At 42.1% G+C, this 21,972-nt stretch overlaps 1 protein-coding gene across 8 annotated transcripts in view; it reads left to right on the top strand.

Moving 5' to 3' along the window:
• The window catches only part of KDM2B (lysine demethylase 2B), a 125,931-nt gene that overhangs the window by 16,758 nt on the left and 87,201 nt on the right, over positions 1-21,972 (top strand). For all 8 annotated transcript variants that reach the window (XM_056329215.1, XM_056329246.1, XM_056329230.1 and 5 more), the window contains 2 exons: positions 1,752-1,798; positions 19,348-19,526. In XM_056329215.1, coding sequence (XP_056185190.1) covers positions 1,752-1,798; positions 19,348-19,526 — 226 coding nt within the window. The remainder of the gene's footprint in view (positions 1-1,751; positions 1,799-19,347; positions 19,527-21,972) is intronic.

The raw sequence follows: 21,972 nt of genomic DNA, 5'->3' as shown, positions 1-21,972 counted from the left end.
AGCCTGGAGTTCTTCCCTTGGTGTACTCTTTCTCTAATGTGTCGCACATCCTGAGACTGCACAGAAAACACCCAAGGATATGCTAGGTGTGCTCTCCAAAGAGCTGAACATGCAATTGTATCGTTAGGGAGGACTAGGACTGTATTCTTCCAGTTTGAGAAATATTTATTGTCTGCTGCTGCTGGAGCTTTTGGAAAGACAGGATTTGCATGTATGCATCTGGGTTAGGGTTGTTCTCCATCTTGGCTGTTGATTTTTATTCGGATTTATACAAATGTGAAAAAGTTCTACATGTCTGACATAAAATCCAGGCAAGCTGTGTCGTTAGAAGATAAGCCTTGCATGTTCTTGTTGCCCACAAATAGTTCATCCTTCTCCTACTTCTGATTTTCTAGTGTTTGGAAAAAAAGATGAGCTCTGAATGAACCCTGAAGGTCAGTAGATTCAGGCAGTTTCATTCTGCGAGGGAGTGAATTCCAAAGCTGTGGGGCCCTCGCGGCTAAACGCAAAGATCTGAGGGTTGGCGGAGAACTAACAAAAGATATTGTCCAGCCTCCACATCCCACCAGAGGACGGTGATAAGGGTAAAAGAAAGGGGGCAAACAGAATTTTGCAAATAGTTCTCAAGATATATGCATGATAGTAGATGCATAACTTTACCTTTAGTTTACCTCTCAGTGTTTTCTTAATAGTAAAACCTATTGCTCTAAAAGCTTGCCTATGGGCTGGATTGTTCTGATTTCTAACTGAATTATGTCAAAAGTCCTTTATGACCAGAAGCAAGTTGTTTATCTTCAACCCAGGGCAGTACAAGAGGGACACAGCGCCTACCTGGCAGGTCCCACAGGGCTGTTTCTCATTACAATTCCTTAGTTTTTCTGCTATGTGAAGTGTGAAATACTGTCATTAAGATGAAGCAAATCAGCTTTAAAACCCCACTACTGTTTTTGTTTTCTTTTTCTGTCCAGTCTATGCATTGCAGAATTTTACTCTCTACCTGACATGTACAACTCACTAGATGTACTAAGGGTATTGTTTACTTACATTGAACCTAAAACATTGCCTATGTTAGAAGTGATCATATAAATGCATCAACATTGGTGAACCAATTATGCTACCATTTAATTTAGCTCTGAATTAGCTCAAATTAAATCAAACAACAATTTCCCTACCCACCAAATACAGCCAGGTTGTCTTCTGCCAGACAAGAAGGCTTGGAACAGTCATTAAAATAAAGAGGCTTTAATTCATTATTTTTTGTATTTTATTTTCAAGCAGTGTGTGCTTGAAAGATGGGACTTGGAATGAGTTGGTTTTCTGCTCTATGCCTCGGTTTGCTTCCACTGGCAAATGTGATAATGCTCACCTTGGGGAATATATGCGAGGTACCACCAGTTGCAAACCACTGTGAGTGGCTTGGCAGCAACAAGCTGTAAAGGTTTAGGATTTTATTGAAATTGTCCCCAACCCCCTCCTTTCCCTGCCACTCCAGTGCTGCAGAGTGCTTGAAAAGACACCTCTTCTCCTTTTCCATTACAAGTAGAGAAACTTTTGTACACTTGCCAATGCCAAGATGTTATGTATGTCATTAAAACTTGCACTGTCCACACTTCAGAGGGGCCTTGCTTGAGTCCACCTACTGCATTACAGACAAAGAGCACTATACATTTATTTCTCTTTTATTATGTTAACGAAAGTGTACCCATACTTATCTTGATGGTATTTAACATTGCTTTCTTTGCTAATTACAGAATGCCTGACCCGGATTTCACCGTCAGAGATGTGAAGCTATTAGTGGGTAAGTTATTTTGAATGCATTGGATTAACTCTATACAGAACAGAATTGCTTTGAAATACTTGTCCAGTTGTGTTTGTAGACATTTGTGATAACTCTCAGAACCTGGGAAAAGGCATGGAGAAGCGATTTGTAAATTAAAAAGGCTGGGAGAACCCTAATTAGTAGTTGTGCTGACTGGACTCTGATCTCATGCTGGATAATTGGCCATTTGAAAGAGAGGGAATGCTTTTGACTTTAACAGGTGTCCTACATACACTTTTGTGATCCTGGAAAGTGGCAGCTCTATTGATTGAGTTCCTTTTTTTTTTTTTTTTAAATCTGTTGTAGAGTGTCTGTTTGTAAAAGGTATGATTGGAACCATATCACCTTTTGCCTGTGCTCTCCCCACAGTCTTTATCAGTGTCAGGCCAGGTCAGTGCTTTGAGGAAAGGTTGCTAAGAGAGACTGAACACGAAGCTTTGCAAACTGCTGTTTTGATAAGACATAAACCAGAGAAGTGATGACTGTCATCATCAAATGTTTCCTAGCAATTTTTTGCAAAATAAGTTTTTTTTAACTCTAAGATAAGCTACGTTTTGAGTAGGACGTTATACTGTTTGTTTCTTTGAAATCTGCTTTTACTGAAGATGGATGTGTTATTTATCGTTTATCTGAAATTGTTACTGAATAGTGATACTGCACTCTGTGAAGTTGTTGCTGTGGAGCTGGCTGAGTTTCGGATGTGTTAGCTGCTGCAGTCCTTCACAGAGACTTTTAACTGCATTCTCGCTATCTAGAATTTACTGGTTTTATTTACCTGTGTTGTGGCAGGAGTTAATCTTTTAAGTCAGCCCAGCTGCGGCATTCTGAAAGATGAATTTTTGGAAATTACTCTTGAGTTTAATGGTCAATAGGAATATCAAGTCTGGAAAAGTTGTAGTTAAGAAAAAACAAGGGAGAGGAACTTATGCCTCATTTCTGCTCACTTGGGGTTATCTGTGAGAGAGGGGTTATCTCTGATAACCTTCCTTCACAAACAAAACTTGGCAATGTTGCTTGATTTATGACCATTTCTAAGTCTGGGTCAGGGGGGGAAGCCCCAAACTTCTTTGGCAGAAAATGTTAGGGAAGTGGAGTGGGAAGTGTTATTTGGTAGCATTTCTGTTGGTCAATCTGCAGTTAAATTAGGAAAAGATATGAGGGTATTTGGAAGTCCTGAATTTTATGGATTTCCTAAATACCTGCATGTGCACATTTATAGGTATGGAGTATCTCTTTTTTCTGCAGAGGAGTCTTGTGCATAAACCTTGTAATTATCTGGACCCTGTTTGCAGTTTTCTGTGAATTTGTTCCAGAGCTGATAAAATTCCATTTCTGTCTCTGAAACTGCTAAAGTTGAGGGTCTGACTTTGAGATGTTTTGGAACAGCATAGTGTTGCATAACAACATTGTTTTTCCTGAATAACAGTCAAAGTGTGGGAGTTGCATTTCCTCGAGATTGATGTCCCTTGAAGTATTAGGGGGGTGGAGATTCCTGTGTTACATGGCTAGCGAAGTGGGAGGATATTTATAAATAAAATTAGATTTATAAAACAATGGAGCAGAAATAACAATCGTAATTAACTTTGAGATTAACTTTTACATAAAGTATGCCGTTTCTCACAGCTGGTTCAGCAATCCAGACACCATACATCATGGGTCCTTTTTTTCTGTGGGTTGTTTTTGTGTTTGGACAAACTCCCTTTGGAGTCATTGTACTGAGCCTGTGATGTGGTCAAGAACATGGTCACCTGTTCTTTTTTTAATACAGTTGATGACTTCTGGCATCACAGGTGGAAACTTTGATTCAAGAGATCTAAAATATTTGGGAATTTATCTGTGAGTTACACCTGAAAAACCATGGTTCTTATGGCAAATCATTTCTGTCACTGTGCAATTTGTGCTGTACGTAAGAGCCACATCGACACTGAGAGCACACAGGGTCAATTCCTGCCTCCATGCCAAATTTCTAAATTATCTACTAATGACTTCAGGAAACATGGTGAGCAATTTTTATATTGCATATCATTGCTGATAATTTTTTCTAGTTTTAGGTTAATATATATTACGCTTATAATCTAATGCTCAGATAAAGCAGGTGAAGAGTCTTTGTTTTATTAATATCTCCTATGATTGTCCCCGCGTTTTTTTAGCAGAGGACTCAGATCCTGCCTGAACCTCCAGGTATCCGTGTTTCTGTTTCTGAAGTGCAGTGTTTTCAAAACTTATTTGACGCCTTTGCTGAACCTGGGAAGGGAATGATGTTTTTCAAATGTGAAATGGAATGATCATAACTCCCTGCATCTGAATGTGTGTGGGAGTGGTTATAGAGAGAACATAGCTTGAAAACAGTTGTGTTATGTGTAAACTTGTTGGGTTTTTAAGTGCTGATGGTTATAGTATGCTGGTGCTATTTAAACCTATCATTTGTTCTCTTTTCTTCTTCGAATCAGGGGAAACACATTTGTTACAGAATGTTTTAAAGAGATGGTGCTGGGTTTTCCCAAAGCACGTAAACTCCATAGAAAGTTACTGAGTGGTTGGTCTCGAATTCTTCTGAACCCATACTTTCTAGCGTGGTTGCTGTATCATCTCCATATTTGAGTACCTATAGGTCCCAAGGAAATAACAGTTGGTAGCCTAGCTTTTTTGACTCTCCCTTTGAAGACTCTAGTCTGTGGCAATAATAAGGAGGGGGAAAAAAGGTGGGTTTTTTGATCGTCATTTGCAGTTACTTGGGCTTAAGTGTCTATTTTTTTTAGTGTTTCATCAGACTTCCAAAGAAACTTTGTCATGGCTTGTTGGATCTTTTTGTTTTCATTGTTTAAAAAAATGCAGATACCAACTGTAATTTAGTTTGGTCATGTTTATGACCTACTGTTTATGACTTGCACATTAGTGTGCATGAACGTGCACCTATGTGTAATGTGTGTGGATGAAACACCCCTCCTGTACAGTAGCTTTACTTTAAAGAACAAACACTTTAAACCACACACTTGGAATAATGGTTGTAACTAGACTCCTACCTCCATACAAAAGATATTGTGGATACTCTTTAAACCTGTGACGGTGGATTAATTTCAGCAGTAGGAATTTGTCTGATGTCTGAAATGGCTGTGAGCCAAGAATACAAACAGAGAAGTGGAGAGGAAATGCTGGTCTGCTTAGGAACTTGAGACAACCCTTGAAAGAAGAAAAAATGTTGTAATTTAATAGCTATTAAGCTTTGTAATGTTGTGTCTAAGGTAGATTTGATGGCTAATTTTGAAGGACAGAATGTCACTGTCATCTCTTCATAAGTTGATTTAAAATCTGATTGAGGGTCATTGGCTCTCTCAATGTCTCCTTAAACATCTGCCACATCTGCACTAGAAGTTTGGCAAGTGTTATTTCTGCGGGCTCCTTATTTTTCACTCTTGGCATGTCATGCTGGTGTATTGGTGGGTTAGTATATGCATATGGACTACTTAAAAAACAAGTAAGTGCACAACTGTAGCTAGTAAGTATTGGGGCTTTGTTTTATTCCAAAACATTTTGCACATTTGTGATTGTTGTCTTTAGATTTGCATAGTATCTTCACTTGTTTGTTTTTCTTTCTTTCATGTTCTCCTAGTCCCTTTTTTTAGGGGCTCTCAGAAGTTCAGAGAACTTATCCCCATTGTCCATTTCTTCTCTGTAACTAGAGTCAGCCTTCCAGCCAGTAAACTGTGTATCTCAAGGATACTCCCAGCCAGGGCTGCTGGGGAGACTCTCAGACCCCTGGTCCTTTTCCCTGGCTGCTGGCCATGTAAGTGGAAGTCACAACGGTCTCCAGAAACACTTCAGAAGTGTGGTGGGACAGCACGATAGCTATTACACATTTTTCCTCCAACTGTGTGATTCTGAGTGACTTATTGCTCATGCCCAGAAGAGGCAGCTATACAGAATAATTTATATTTTCCAGGCCTTTTGGGATGGCTTCTTCTGCCAGCAGTGCTTCTGGGCCACAGCATGGAGAGGTGTCTGTCACAGATGGGCAGAAAAGAAAAAGTGTGTTTTCCCAGATATGTCTTCTTGAATCTCCATACATACATACATACCTCTGTGAATGCTTTATGCTAATTACACCGAGGAACAAATCAAGTACACTTGCCAAGGCTAACCTAGGACTGAGCAAGGAGAAAGGTAACTGCCCTGCTCAGCAAGCTGTTTGAAAGCCAGGGCTTCTGTGGTCACTGTTGACCATCTCTAGTGTTGGCTACTCCTGAGTTCAAGGAGCAAATGCAATCACTTGCTTTAGTCTTTGATGTCAGAAAGCCAAAACATTCAGTTTTTTCCTTTGTTTGATTTTTGTCTTTATATTATTCTTCACGGACATCATACAGTCTGAAGAAGGGAGCACTGAGTAGTTTTGGAAGCTATGAACCATGTAAAGGGGAGAGAAAGAGGAAACATACATGAATGTATGCATCAGTCTATCAGTCTGAGCTGAACCCCTTTCTCTTTCTCTGATTACTTTTTTTTTTTTAGTGGTTTGCTTGGGTCAGCACTGATTGAATTTAAAAGAGTATCTGCTTTTCTGTGGCATCTGCAGTGTCTTGCCCTTTGACTTGTAATTGATGTCCGCACTGCCTTTGTCTTCCTGGGTTGTCACAGTCTGCCCAGGAGCTCCCCGGGTAGGTGTGGAGTCCCTGCACAACTGGGGTGTCTATATCTAGACTCTAATGGCTAGTCTGGCTGTATTTGCTTTTATTTTTTATTTTTAGCTGACCTCTCTTCAGTTTGCTTGCCGTAGGCTGGCAGTCTATCACCACCAAATCCCAGCTTTTACACTCACACCTAAATAAACTAAATAAACCACTAAATAAACCTAAGCAGTGCTGCAGGGTCTGTAACGTGCATCGCCTCCTCTCTCTAGGGGCTGGTGTGGCTTTGTGTGCTAGGGTGTGTATTCTACACCCCCGAAGTTGAGTTTGCAATCCTGGCTGGTGGCAAAAGGGGAGATTTCAAAACATGCTGAGGATTGTCAGAAAGAAAAGAGACTTTCAGTTATTGTGATCCCTGGGCTGAAGAGGTTAAAGTTGTGACCACAGCCGTCACTTCTGTAGGATCAGCAGCATTGTTGTATGGAATTCACCGTGCCCAGCCAGGCATTGTATCAGTGGGAACAGTGCAAGTACAGGACTTACACTATTCCTGGGGTGGTCTAACAACTGACATCAATTCACTCATTGATTTTATTTAACTAACTCACTAAGGGTTTATTTATAGAATTAAAAAAAGTAAGCGTGGGAGCAGTGAAGACTGTATCATCAGTCATGTATTTTGCTATTAAAATCTGATGCTGCAAGCTGGCCTGGGCCATAATGCTTACACGGACAGAAGATGTTTGATTCCCTTCATTTAGTTGCTGTGTTGAGAGGCTTTGGTGGTTTTGTCTTGTATAAAGAATCCCAAGTAAAGTTGAAAGCAGCAAAGCTTTTAGTTGGGATAAAATTGGTGCAGTGAGGTATGGCAGTAAAAAGCAAACATGGCAAAGCTCCAAAAGCTGTTGCAGAGAGTGATCTTCCCCTGGCCCAAGGAGGTGATGCAGAAGATGGGACCTAATAGATCATTTCAATATTTGATTTCTGTGGTTCTGTCAAGTCTTTAAAGACCTGGTGGCAGGCTTTGATCTCCAAGACAAAGGGTGAAAGGAAACCCAAGGCTTTACATATCCTGTTGCTTTCTTTGCTGGGAGTAGCTGAAGAGATATCTGATTATTGCTGGGTTTTGCCTTCTCGTTAGAAACACTGAAAGAACAGGAGCTGAGCCAAAAACTTCAGCGGCAAATTGAGTGTTTAAAGAAAAACGTGTGAAGGTCTCTGCTTCAACTATGAGTTTATAATCATGGTGTCAGTGGAGAAAGATAATAGAATAAATTACATCATTAAATCCCACACGTCTGCTAGGGAAAAGCCCTATAAATAGGGGAGTTTGGCCCTGCAAATGCAGGTCAGCCTTTCCTTGTGCTGCTGACAAGTATTGGTTCCGGAGGAGATTCTGTGTGCCATCATACATCTGCTCATGGCTTATTCACTAAGTGAATAAGATGTTAAGGACTTCATCGTCCCACACTGAAGTGAGCAACTGAGCTTTCTTTAACATCAGTGGAAGAAATTAGACCTGCAGAGGAGTACATCACTGCCTGTTAAGGGTTTTTTCAGAGGGGAGAGACCTAAGCAAGCTTTCTGAAGTTTGGCATCGCAGCATTTTGCTCATTGTAAGAGTAACAGCAGTTGTACGGTGTGATGGTGCGCACTAAATAGTGTGGCCTTCTTTTCCCAGGTGGGAACCAGGCTGAAAGGTGACGTGATCTGCTCAGGTTCAGTGCGGCGTGGGGTACAAAATTTGGGGAATCTCAGTTTCCAGTTTTCCTGGAAACTGTAAATGATGTACTGAATGGGGTGGGCCGTGGCCTCTTAGTGCAGAGGACTGCAATGGGGTGGAACAAGCTCCCTTATTAGTTAATTAAGCAGGCTGATTGAAATAATTGAAATTCAGGTGGGACAGAAGGGTTTATTGCCCATTATGTGTACGTAACAGCCATAAGCTATGGGAGGTTTTGTATCTTTCATCTAGCCATTTTTGTCCCGTTAAATCTCTCTGCTGCTGTAGTCCCCAAGAACTCCAGCTAAAATGAGAACATACATGGCAGGTGCTTCACAGAAAGACAAGAACCCCTGTGCTCCATGCTTCTGGAAGTAGGCGATAATGAAAGGGGAACGGAAAGAGATGCAAACATTGTACGTAATGATTATTCTGGGTTTATAAAATGTGATTTTTATATATATATTTTGAAAACTGTACACAGATTTATAGATGTATCCATATACATATGTATAAATTCCATTTAATACTGAACCAAGAATCATTAGTGGTGTCTCCACAGAAGAGAAAGTTGTGGTGGTGCCTGCTGATCAGGTGGGTAAAGGCAGAAGGGAGGGCAGAGACTACATACAACATCTCTTTTACATTAGGATATGTTTCTTGTGGTGTGTTAGTACAATGGCTCCCAAGCTGGCTGTGCAAATGTGTTCAGGTTTTTGTTAGTAGCTACTCAAAAAAGCTGAAAGCGAACCAGGTAACTGTCTCTGAGTAACTGTGTCCTAGTGATTTTTGGTTCATTCCTCCTGCGTGTTTGCTCCCCCTCTCAAATTGATCTGTTCTGAAAATTGTATCATGGTTGAATACACATCGAACTATAAAGCAAGTGGAGAGGCTCATAGTGTGGTCTGCGGGCAAGTAGGGGAAATTTTGTCTTAATCAATGTACAGTTCTCCATCCTGTGAAAGAAAACTAGCCGTGTGGATACAAAAGGAGGACAAAGCAGCCACACACTGCAGTTCAGAAAACTTTCCATCATTTCTGCTGAATAGGGACTTAGTGTTACTTTTTCTATAGAGCAACGCTCCATTTGTTTCAAGGAAGTTGTGAAATTGGAGACCGAGAGGACTTAGGAGGGAGGTTTATTAGAGAAAGGCTGTTGTAAGGAGTGCTTCACAAAGTGAAACAGGCTGTTCAAAGGAAGTGCAAAAGTCTGCCCGCAGACTTGCATCCGAGTCTTGATTAAGATGTATGGTTCTCCCCCTGCGTGGGCATTTGTCCCCTGAATGGGGGCTCCACCTTTGGAAGAGCAGAAGAGCTGAGTCAGGAGTCATTAGCTGCTCGATCTCCGAGAGTCTTGTGTGGAGGGGTAAGGAGGAAGCAGTGAGGGCTTTGCTTTGTCCTTGTGTCCAAATAATGCATTTTTCAAAACACAGTGGACCAGGCTCTTCCAGGAGAGAACAGTCAACACTGATCTGATGGGAGGGGAGGTACTTGTATGAAATATTTCCATTCATTGTAAGACTTCTTGTGTGGTTCACGGGTGGGTTTGTGCCCCATGGTGTGATTGGTGACTGGCTCACTCGCTGGGTTCTGCTGGTTTCCTTGTCATTTAAGTGGGACTATTGGAGTATTAACCAAAGCTGAGGTGATGAAAGCGTCCTCGTTCTTGCGGTTTGGAAGGCCAATGCCTGTGTAGTTTTATAAAATACATCTTGCCAACGTGTTCTTCTGCCTGTGAGGATTCAGATTGAGGGTACCTCAGTTGCTGGATCCTGCAAGTCACACCGTAAATTCACCAAGGGACTCAGGTCCATGGGAGACTTAAATCTTTGTGGTAGCTGAGAGGAGCAGGAGAATCCAAGAGCACTTTGAAGACAGGAGATAAGGACGGATCCTTGCAGGATGAGGCTGAGTGTGGGTGCTCCTCACAAGCGACTGTAAAATAATTGCGTGTCAGTGCTATTCCCATTAATCTGAGGATACAAAACCAAACTGTGCTTTAAGGGAGCTGAGTTATCTACCTGGGTACAAACTTTTTCAAGGGGAAAAAAGGAAAATTGGAAAGCAGAGTATGTCAAGGCTGGTGATTTGTCTCAGGTGTTATAAGACTATTTGCAGTATTACAGCAGCGTGTGTTTAAGACCCAGTCTTTAGAAAAACAAACAGTTCCTTTATCATATTGTTTTGGAGCCAAAACTTATTTAAAAATCTCCCACTTGTTTTTAAAACCACTTTGTTTTTAAAATCAAGTTCCTAATGTCCTCACAGTCATGCTGTTGGGACTACCAATGTGCTTCATGCTCTGGAGCTTCTCTGTAATTGGGAAATCTGCTAAGTCAGACCTCAACTAAAACCGGCAAATAAGTATTACCAACTGAAATGGTAACTTCCATGTGCCTCTAAGCTAGGATGGAGTCACACCAATGCTTATCAACAAAGGGGTTTAGAAGTACTGTTGGTGTGAGCTGGCCAGACTTCTAGCGGTTGCATTTCTTTTTAAATGTGAGAACTACAAGGAGGAAACATCTGGACAATTAGAAAAAAACCCCACAAAACAAACTGTATTTTGTTGAAGTGATTCACTCCGATTCTGTCTAGCAGGTTTTTTTTTTTTCCAAGGACAGCACTGAAGACTTCCTGGCTCATCCTTTTTGTCTTTATATTTTTGCCGTTCTTTTCCCTTGAGCGACCTCTCCTGTTTCCTTTGTATCCCTCTTTCTTTGATGAGGCTACTGTACAGTACAGAACTCATTTTACTCCCTAATCGCGTAGCAGCTTGTGAGGAAGTACAGATAAATCCTTCCAGACTTGAGCAAGTGCTATTAGGATACTCTTATCAACCATGAACCAATAATGATAGGGGGATCAACATACTTTGCTGTAAGCAGGACCAGTAGGACTTGACAGGTGGGGTTTTGTTTGTTTATCGTGGGATCTTTTAATTCGTGGTAGGACACCAGCAGTTGTGTATGTTGATCAGACAGTGTAATGTGATTTCTGAACTGCTCCCTGTTTGCTCAGGGCTGGGAAGAATTGCAACGTTGTGGAGCTGCACTCTGTTCTCTCCTGGGCAGAATTAAAATTAGAAACTAGACTTCAGAGTTTCTGAATGGATTTTTTTTTTTTCAAGTGAAGGTTACATCGGTGATTTTCCTACAGTCTGAGGGCTCTACCCCATTTTTTGAAAATTGGTTTGTAACAGCTCTGAAGTAACTCTTTGGGACTTTGGCATCCACCAATATTAAGGTGGAGCAGTGCACGTATAAAGTGGAAATCTCTCTATTAAAGTAGTGTATTGCAGAATTTCAGAGGCCATTGCTTCATTGAACACGCACTGGGTTTGTGCCTCATAAATAGCTTATTGTTTAAGAAAAAAGCCCCAGTCTGTGATGTCAGAAGGGGACGCCGGGGCTATGGTTCGGTGTCACTATGACTTCCCACAGCAGCTGCCAGCACTGGTGCTGGATGCACATCCCTTAGCCTGGTGTTTGTGGAACTGTGCTGTGAAGCTGTCAGGGGGCTGACCCTGCTTAAAAAAATTATTTAAGCCTCATCAGTTTCTTGAGTATTGGTGAACAGTTTGTGTCATGAAACCAGGACCTAGGGCAGAGAGAGGTTAAAACTTACCCCGTGTTCCTGACAGACTGGAAAGAGAAACTTGTCCCTCTAATTCCAGTAGTGTGCTCTGGTGCTGTGCCATCTTTTTGTCATCTAAACTGGCATCTAGTTTTTGCTATTGCCAGCTATTACATGCCCAGGTACTGTGTCTCTGTTCCCTGCGCTACCCATTGCATCTAACAACTTGCTTTTTTTGCCAGACCAATTAAGCAAGTCTAAATTGGTGTCCTGTTCATTCTCTTCCTTCTCTCCCCACCTCTGGCATTGCTTTCCTGCCCCCGTCCTGTGTGCTGGTATGGGCTTTGCTCTTTCTTGCAGTAAGGTGGCTCAGAAAGTTGAACTGGCAGAAAACACACACAGTCTTCCTCCCTTACAGAAAGGAGGAGGAAAATATATATATAAAATTTATAAATTTTTAAATGCTGGTTTAGCTCTCAGCACTAACTGATGCTGGTCTAAAACTTGATGGATATAGCCTTCTGTGTCTGTCATGAGTTTCCACTGGGGAGCTATGCATCAGAAGAGTGCCTGGTGAGTGAGCCATGATCCACGATTAGGGCTTCTGTGCAAGAAAATAATTAAAAAGAAGGTATTTGATGCTCCCTCTAGATGCCTTTTTTTGGGTCTTAGAAATAAAAATGAAATATTATAACACTCGCTTGCCTATGTTTAGCATGTCCGCTGACTTACCATTTTGGAAGTAGAACCATTTCTATTTTTAGAGATGAGCTTCCTGTTTGAGCTCTCTTTAAGTTTGTCCTTTGCCTAACACAGTCAAACTCTTTCAAAAAATCTTAGTTAAACTGGGACAGTTTTGCTAAAAACAGTCGTGTTCGCGTCCAGATATAAACAGCAGTAAATCCGCTTGGAATGAACGTTATAATAAAAATTCAACCTCTCAAAAGAATGTATTTCCATGATGTCAAAGCATGAAAGTGAAATAGAACTGATGGGTTGATGTAGTCATGGTCATCTCAAAGCCTCTGTCTACAAGTGGATTTAAAAATGAGTTGTCCACATAGGAAAATTAACCAGAACGGCTATTTTAGAGTAACTCCCTGTAGTCACACTGTTCTTTTGCAATAAGCATCCTCTGCTTTAGCTCATCCAAACTAGAAATTCTGGAGGAATAACACCCAAAATCCTGAATATTTTATGGTGGTTGGGTGATTGTTATGCTATAGTGTCATCATTTACCTTAGTCCAAAATGGCTTTCCAATATAGTTATGCCTTTACCTAAAATATATATTAATATCAGCATGTTCTGGAAGTCTGATGTAATCACAGCTATATACATCTTATGATGTCCTCATTAAAGTGTGGATACTAGGCATGTGGTGGTGTTGTCAACCCTTTGATACCTTTAAAAATCAGCCTAGACCAAAGAAGAGCTGCAGGGTTGCTGATATAATTCACACATTAATTGGTAATGTGAATGGTAGTGGAATTGAAGGTCTTCCATTTCCTAGTTGCCAAGGAAAAATCAAGGCCATGGTGTTTCTCATTATGGGCTGATGATGGTATTTCAGGAGGGCAGAAAGGCAGTCTAAGGGAAGAGGCAGTCTTTCCCTTCTAGTTCTGGCTCTTCCACCCCTGCTTGTGCCGTGCTGGCTTTTGTTCCTGAGGTCCTTCTGCAAGTCCAAGTCCAGCTTTGGTCCCCATCTAACCCCTCAGTGAGCTGATCTAGTTCACAGTGTCGGCAGAAAACTAGAAAACCAGAAAGGTTTTGTAACCTCCGTTTGCTGGCCCCAAAGTCAGAGGAGTGCCAAGGTCAAAGCCAGAGACGGTGAGAGCTGCACAGCCAGGAGAGGGGGGACGAGACTTTCGAAGAGCAGGGAGCTTGTGAGTCAGCTCAGCCCTTTCCCAGACCCTCTCGTTGATGGAGAGGCATCCATCGGTGCATGGATGGAGGAGCTCCAGCCCTGGAACTGGATGCTGGGTTGCAGGCTGGGCTTTGTCATGTGTTGCCAGGTGCCCTGGGCACCTCTGTGCTCTTCTTTCCACCATTGAGAAAGTATATCTTGGAATTTACAATGTAAATAAGGCCATGAAAACCGAAATTGCCCTTTCCATGGAGGGGTGTGGCTCTACATCAGAGGCAGTTTTCCTAAAAATAAAAGGAGAATAGATTGCACTGATCCAATCAATGCTTCTTTGTACTTGTCTTTTGAAAAATAAAGAACTCTGCTATTGCCAGATTAACATGTCACTTGGCAAAATAATTTAGTTTCTGTAGGATTCTTAGTAGGCAGAGATGCTCTTGATAGCGTAGAATACAATGATGCTATTAACATGAAGTTATTTAATTTTTATAGCATTTCCCCTACATTTCATCTGTTACTGTTAAATATGTTTTATGTTGAGGCATTCTAGGAAATGATCAATGCTCTTAAAATAGATTTGATAGATAAATGAAACATAAGATTTTCAACAAAGTTATATGCCTTCCCGCTTCCCTTGGAACTGTATTATTTTCCTATCTGTACTTGTTCTTTGTGTGCTAGCTTTGTCTTTTCAGCTACCTGGAGTATGCTTATACTATAGATTAATGCATTTGGATACTGTATACACGTTAAAAATAAAATGTTTCTTTGTACACGAATTTTTTTTCCTGTGTGGTTTTCACTGACTGACGTTTCAAAGAATCACTGAAAATTACAGCTTATGTTCTGGGTAGATTTAAGGATACTAATTGATTCTATATAATGCCACTAAAACACGTTATTTGCTTTGAGCCTCTCTCTTTAATCTAGTCCTGTAGCATTAAGGCTTAAGACTTTCTGCAGGCCTACACTTTTCCTGTGGATATGCTCTAAATACCTTACCTTTTGCTGCGTGAAAAAAACTAATAACATGGGTTATTGCAGTTTGGCAGTTTTATACCAAATGATAAAGCTGCAGGCACCGAAGAGGGGAAGGAGGGGGACGGTGTCTGTCAGGTCCTTGTAGCTTTACATCTCCATAAGAAGGAAATAATTTAACCCCACTGGAAAGGCCCCTGCTATGCATCCAGTGTGGCTGTGCTTGGGGAGGGTAGATCCCTGGGGGGAGGAGGTGAAGGGGAAGGGCAGAGAGCACTGCAAAGGGAGATCTGGGTGGCTTGGGGATATTTGTTTCATGGTGGACTGGGCTGTGCTGGGGAAAATGCTGGCTGAGAAAACTAACTGGGAGAGGCATGAGGGAGTGTCCGAGCTGGGCTCTGCTTATTTCCCTTTGTTCTTCTGTGCCCTCTGGTGGATCTGGGAGCAGCGGGGTTGGGCCACGTCTCTCCCAACTTCAGTTGTTCTTATCCTGGGTCTGAAATGCAGGGAATGTCATGAATAGCTCCGCTTGAGCAAGGGCTTTTTGCTCTGATTCATGTCCCTCCCGGTTCGTATGGGATATCATAATAGTCTCCTGTGGGTAGCAGAAGAATACATGCTTTCCAGCTCCAGGAGCTCTGGAGGGATTAACTGGGATGCAAGTCAAAGCCTCAGTCTTTAGGTACAATTAACCCGCTAGTGAAGCTAGCAGATTTCCTAAGGCCCTGCCAAAAATCCTGCTTTACAAACCAAGGGTTTTTTTCCCAGTAAGAGGCATAAAGACTAGAAAGGACCAGCAGGCCTGACCCTTGGCATTTGAGGTTGGTTTCTGGTTGTACACACTATATTGTACCTTGGGCACAGATCTTAATTTGATCACAAAGGGTTAAAATATTTCCCCAAGGTAGCTCGATCCTCTTAATGGACAGGCTTGATAATCATTCTTACAGAAAGGACATTTCGTCTTTCCTCTGCGGTGGGAGAGTTGTACCTTTTTCTGCCAGTGGTGTGCTGGGGAAGAGACAACAGCCTGAACACACTGGTGTAATTTTCACCTCTGATTCACATCCTGTGCATTTCTCATATTCTACTGTGTGGTTCATGTTTGCTTTGCTTATGGACCACCTCTTGCTTGCACTGCCCCTGATACCGGGTATGCCAGATCCACATCAGGGGAAAGGGTGGGCTGATTTGCAACCTGGAGGCTGATACCCCGGGTAATGCAAGTCTGAAGCTGTTTCACATCAAAGCAGGGCAAAGCAGTGCTTCGCCTATTTAGAAATGGGAAATGTCAACTGTTGGACCCCAGAGGAGATTATTGTAGTCCCAAAATTTCCCATTCACTGTTCCCTCTCTGGAAAATCATTACAATATTCTGTACGTGAAGCAAAGCATGGGTGCAAATTCTGCAGGGGAGTTTGACAAGAGCTTTGTGGAATGACTTTGGAGTTGGAGCCCGTCACCCCTGAAGTCTCTGGGGTGGACTTGGTGCAGCTGTGGTTTGTGAAAGCATTTGCTGGTGCAGGGAAGGTGCCTATGTAAGTTGCATTCGTGCAGTGCAGTTTTCTTTCTGACTCGAGGACAACATTTGCCTCCCTGTTGCTCTTGAAGTATTTTTGTGAAGAAGCTCAGAACAGAGAGGAGCAAATCTCTGTACCAAACCACCTTACAGAGGGTGGGCAGTGGGAGGCAGGGACTCTGCACAAGTCATTTTTCCTCCACGTGTTTGTTTCTATGTTAAAAAAAAAAATATTATATTGCAGCATAGAGCAATGTTATAGGATTTAATGTGTTAAAACCTTTACAGCATCTTGGTCACTAGGCCTGTAAATAAAGGGAACAGATATTATATGTGCTATTCCTCCCCTTAATTTTACTGTGGATTTTAATAATATGCGGGCTGGAGTAACTTGGTATTTTTTTTAAGGTTTCAAATGAAGCATAGATCTTAAGTAGCTCTTCCTGATTGATTTTATTTTCCAGTTTACATCTCTGCAACTGATTCTTCCATCTCCTTCTTGCTTTTGTCTGTTCCTCTTGTCAAAGATGGCGCTAGCTTGTTTCTTAGTTACTGTCTTTGTGATCCTTTGGGGATTCACTTGTGCTTGATGAGTAAGCAGCACTAGAGGAGGAAGATGTTTCTGCTTTAGGCTGTAAAATCCCCTCCAGTGAACCCTAGCATCACCACTTTGCCTTTGAGTCACATCTGCTGCGGGAGAGGAAACAATGCCTCTTAATCCTGTGCTGTCCAGGCATTCTTCAGTCAACAGTTATGTTGGAAAAAAATCCTGGGAAGCCAAAGAAGAGGTGATGCATGGTGCACTGAAGCCTTCCCATGTCAGCAATAAGAGGTGCTCTTTGCCAGCTAGGGATCCAGGTATATGTTAATCCATGTGCAGCAAGTAATGAGCTGAAGCGAGGAATATGGTCTGTACGAGGGCAAGAGGCTGCCAGGGTCTCTGAGGTCCTGCTGGGACTTGGGGGGCTGCATCAGGCTTGATTGCAAGGGGTCCCTTCTTAGAGCACAGGGTGAGAGTGTGGCAAGAGGATATCTAGGAAATGGTTAACACAAGTGGTATATCAAGGAAAACACAGGCGTTGGTGATATTCAGAAATCCAGCCTGACCTGAGATCTCTGTGCCTGCCACTGCTTTTTGGAGCCTCTGTATGCTTCTTTCACTTACTCTTTACCTGTCTCCCTTTCTGGATGATGTTTTTTAACCTCCTCCTAGGGGCAGGGGATAGAAGAAAGAACTGAATCTTTTCAGGAAAGAAGAGATAAAGTTGGCAGTAAGCCAGAACTGCTAGGAAGTGGGCAGCGAGCACAAGGCTGTTAACGTGTAATTATACATCTCAGATTTTGTGAGCGGTACTCCAGGAATCATTATGTATGGGCTTGTTTGATAGTACTGTGGTTTAAGAGAAAAACATCCCCTCAAATTACTCTTTAATTTGGAAGTCAAGAGACTATCAATTCAAATCTTAGCTCTTCTGCCCGTAATTGATAAATCGTGTACATTTAACAAACCGGCTATTGAACTGGGCCTCATACTTTTAATTCATCAGGTAACTGCTGATTTTTCTTTCAGAAGGGATAATTGAGAGGCTGTACAAGGTCGCTTCCAGCAAAGCTGAGATCAAACCTAGACTATAATATGGCAGATCCCAGACTCTGCTATGCAGCCCTTCCAATATAATTTTTCACTGTCTGTGTACTTAACCCCCCTAGGCTGTAGCCGTTGCTTTAATCCCCAGGCACTGGAGGCCAGAAATCAGGCTGGCTTTTATTCAGGGGCTGGTTTTATTTTATTTTATTCAGGGCAGTTCTTCACCCCAGTTGCTAACCTACTGAGTTGAGAAAAGACTGTTTCCCCTAGATAGTAAATTTAACAACAAAAAAACTCCCAACTCAAAACTAGGTTTTATATAGGTTGTTTCAAACAGGCAAATACCAAATTTAAGGACTCTTGTGCTTTTTCACACATTAACTGAACTTTCTCCCCATCCTGCCTCAAGGTGGCAACACTCGGTAGGGTCCTGAGCTCTGCCCAAGGATGCAATCCTGCTCACCAGCCTTGTAGTGAAGAGTTTGACTGACAGGCTAGTGGGACTGTTCCAGATTTACACTGTATAAATTTTTCTTTTTGATTACAAAGCTTTATGGTCTTGAGTTCCTTTCCAGAATCATTATCACATCTGTCACTGCCATTGCTATCAGTAGCTAAGGATGCTTTTAATGGAGTGATGCAATCCAAACTATCATTCTTGCTGAAATACGGCTCCCAAGCACACAATAGGCCAGGTGCTGTAATTATTAATAATTCCCTTTGATGGTTTATATCGGCCCTCCATTTTGTTTTAATGCAATTTATTTTGAGCTATTTCTTCAGCAATGAAAATTATTTTGGAGTGAATTTTTTGGAAGCATTGTGGGTTTGTTTGCTGGAATCCTTCTCTCCTGGAAATGAGGCATGTCTCTCATGGGCTCCCGTTTGCTCACACACAAATGAACTGCTAATTAGGATGATGAAATTGCTGGGAGAGGTGAAACCTTCCAGTTGGCCAAAGAGAAGATTGTGGATTAATCTGTATAAAGCTGAAGGCTCGACTAAAACTGCTGTTCAACATTCTGGTGCTAATGAGACTTGTATGTCTGCCACTCGAGAAGCCGAAAGTATGTCCTGTAGTTTTTGTTGGGAGATCCAGAGTGGGGGCTCACTCTTCTATGGCATTTAGTGCTTCCATCTCCACAGATGATGACTGGAATTGAGAATACTCAGCAATCTGTATAAGGTGTTCAGCATTTTATAGCATCCGGTGATGCAAGGCAGTTTGCACTTTATGGATAATTTTTGTACATGAGTGAAAGCATCTTGAGAGGCATATGGATGTTTAGAAAATTGCAGCGTATGATTTGGAGAGCTATTTGTCTTGCATGCCCCCTGCTACCGTATTATATCACTTCTTCATAGCTTTTAATGTACTTCTGCTTGTGTCAATTCATGTAAAGGAGGAAACTACTCTCTGTGAAGCAAAGAGACACCAGGTGACTTGTTCAGTGTCATACTGGGCAAAAAGTCCAGTTCCAAGTTAGTTTGCTACTCACTGAGCTGCTCAGAACCTGTGGAGGGGCTGATGCTGGTGTCTCATCCTCTAATAAGTTTTCCTACAGTCGCTGAGAATATATACATATATATTATAACATACATACAAAAAAATAAAGCCAAGGCAGATGTTTTGAGTTTGTTTCTGCGTGTTTGCAGGAAGCCGACGGATAGTGGACGTGATGGATGTGAACACACAGAAGGGTGTTGAAATGAGCATGTCTCAATTTGTGAGATACTATGAAACACCAGAGGCCCAGCGTGAAAAACTCTACAATGTCATCAGCCTGGAGTTCAGTCACACAAAGCTGGAGAACATTGTCAAGCGCCCCAATGTGGTAAGGGTTCCTGTGGTGATGGTGTTTATTATCAGCTTCTACCCAGTCACTGGTTGCTTTGTAAGAAATAAAACATGGAGTTTAAACAAGGTGATGTGAAGTACCTGTGACTCCTGTCCGTCTAGTCTTAGGATCTCATTTTTACCCGAGTAGAAAGTTGGTCTCCTTGAGAGTGGAACAATTTACAGGAATTAGGTACCTGATGCACTCTTTAATCATGCAATTTGCACAGATACCCAATTCAGCTCAAGGTATTCAGAGGAAATTCTATTCAAAATTAAATACTTATTTATTGTTTTTCCTCCTCTAAGGAAGCTTAAATTATCAGGAAGCTTGAATTCCTTATATATGAACCCCTCCTATTAACTGAAGAATGTTCAGGGGGGCTCCAAAGCAAAAAAGTTGAAAACAGGTGTACTAAATGTAGAAATCTGTACATAATTAAATCAGCATAATCACTGCTATGTCAGAATTGGCAGTGTCAGAGGAGGGGGTTAGGTTTGTATACGTTTTTTAAAGGTGGAGGACTCCTGTGATTTGTTTCCCAATGGAGTCACTGGCAGTGAAACCGTGACCTTATTAATAAGGATGATTTCATTTATCACTAAAATGTAGCCGTGTGTGGGTGAGGGTTAGAGCCACCGCTCTGTGACACAAAGTGATGGCGGAAATGGCCTCGGAGGTATCCGAGTGTCTCCTCCAACGCACGGCAGAGGGTTTGGGCATCAATCCTGGGTGATCAGGGAACAAAGGGACTTCTCAAAAGTAGAACGCATGTGCTGCTTGTTCTCTCTGTATCTGCTTGTGCTGCTGGATGCTCAAGGCACTGCTGGGTTGAAACTGCAGCTCTATGACATTTTGCTTTCAGACACTTTCCTCCTTGTTTCTAAATGCTATTCTAATTATTCCAGTAGGTTTTTCTCTGGGGCCATGTCTTGCCTATGCAGACAATAGAAACACCACACTTCTGCCCAAACAGGTCAAAAATAGATGGCAGCTCTAACTGCTGATTTGTAGAAGTAATTCTTAAGTAGGTGTTTGTGGTCTGTTACACACATGTAACAGATTGAATATTAAACACATAATTTAGAAGTTTGTGCAGGTTTTTGCTGTCATTCAGACACTAGTGGGCAGTTTGGAAGTGCTCTGGGGAGTTTCTGGTGTTCAGCTGATCCCGGTTTTCCCAAGCACATCATGTTCAGTGAGCTTCTGAAACATCTGTGCAAATCTCCTGGGTGCTCAGAACTGAAAAATGCAGTTAGGTACCTGCTACCATGTGTAAATGAATACTTTGTATCTGTTTAATATGGCCCGAGTGCACAATGTGTGTAAACCCAGGAATATTTAGATCTCACTGAGAGAGATTTGCATTCCCGCTAGGTACTTGGGAATAGGGCAGAGGGTGCTGGGGCAGTGGGTGCTGAAGGGAAGTGCAGTACATAAAGTCAGATATTAGTCAAATACTATATTTGTATGAGTGGTTCCCTTGAATTCTGCAGAGCTCTTTGAGCCCACGTAAAGTAGAAATAGTTGATTTGCGTTCCCTGTTGTGTAAAGACTGTGGGTTGCAATATCAGGATGTGGAATCGTTTCAGAATGAGGGCAGTAACCATCAATTCTGTTTTCACATACAAATGCGATATTCATGGAATTGGACCTGTTTCCACTGGCTGCACATTATCTCATTTTGCCCCTTCTCAAAGTACCGTGTGTTATCAACAGTACCTGGTGCAGATGGAGAAATAGATAAGGGTCAGCCCCAATCTGCAAGAATTTCATGTGCTAATTGCCCTATTATGAAAATCCTCTGGGGATACAAACAGTGGAGTTGACTGATAGGGATAACATTCTTGGCTGGGCCTCGAAAAAGATGTAGCAGTCAGGAGGCTAAGTGGGGGGCTCACCACGACGGAATTCTTCTCAGGTCTTGCTGTACGCAGTCAGAGGACAGCTTTGTCACCAACATCTAGGATAGGGCTTGCGGTGCTTAGTGACCCAGCCATGGAGATTCATTCACACGTCGCGTTTTTTTCGGCTGGGTCGGCACGTACAGCCACACTGTGGCCAAACACAGCACTACAGCCTGCCTTGCTGGACTTCCCAAGGTGATTGACTGCTGTTTTCCCATGTTTTGAAACCTGGCACATGTGATCCACTTGCATAACCAGAAGGGAGTGTTAAGGATATCTAGCACAGGCTCCATTATAAAGCAGACCAAGGAACGAGTCGCAGGCTTGTCCTTGCTGTAGCTGTGATGGACAGATTGCAGTTCATGCTCCGGCATCCAGCTGTGTTTCAATGGCCCTGAACAATCTTCAGTTTCCGTCTCTTCCTCACCTTGCTGGCAGTATGCTTCCAATTGCTCAGCTTTCGCTGTTTCCTTCTGCCCCCACTTCCTAAAAGTTTGGCTTGTGGACAAGAACTTTGGTGAATTTTATACCCAAGT

The sequence above is a fragment of the Falco biarmicus genome, chromosome 1 (genome assembly GCF_023638135.1).
Source record: "Falco biarmicus isolate bFalBia1 chromosome 1, bFalBia1.pri, whole genome shotgun sequence".
Taxonomy (NCBI): Eukaryota; Metazoa; Chordata; class Aves; order Falconiformes; family Falconidae; genus Falco; species Falco biarmicus.
This window is presented reverse-complemented; position numbering and strand designations above follow the sequence as displayed.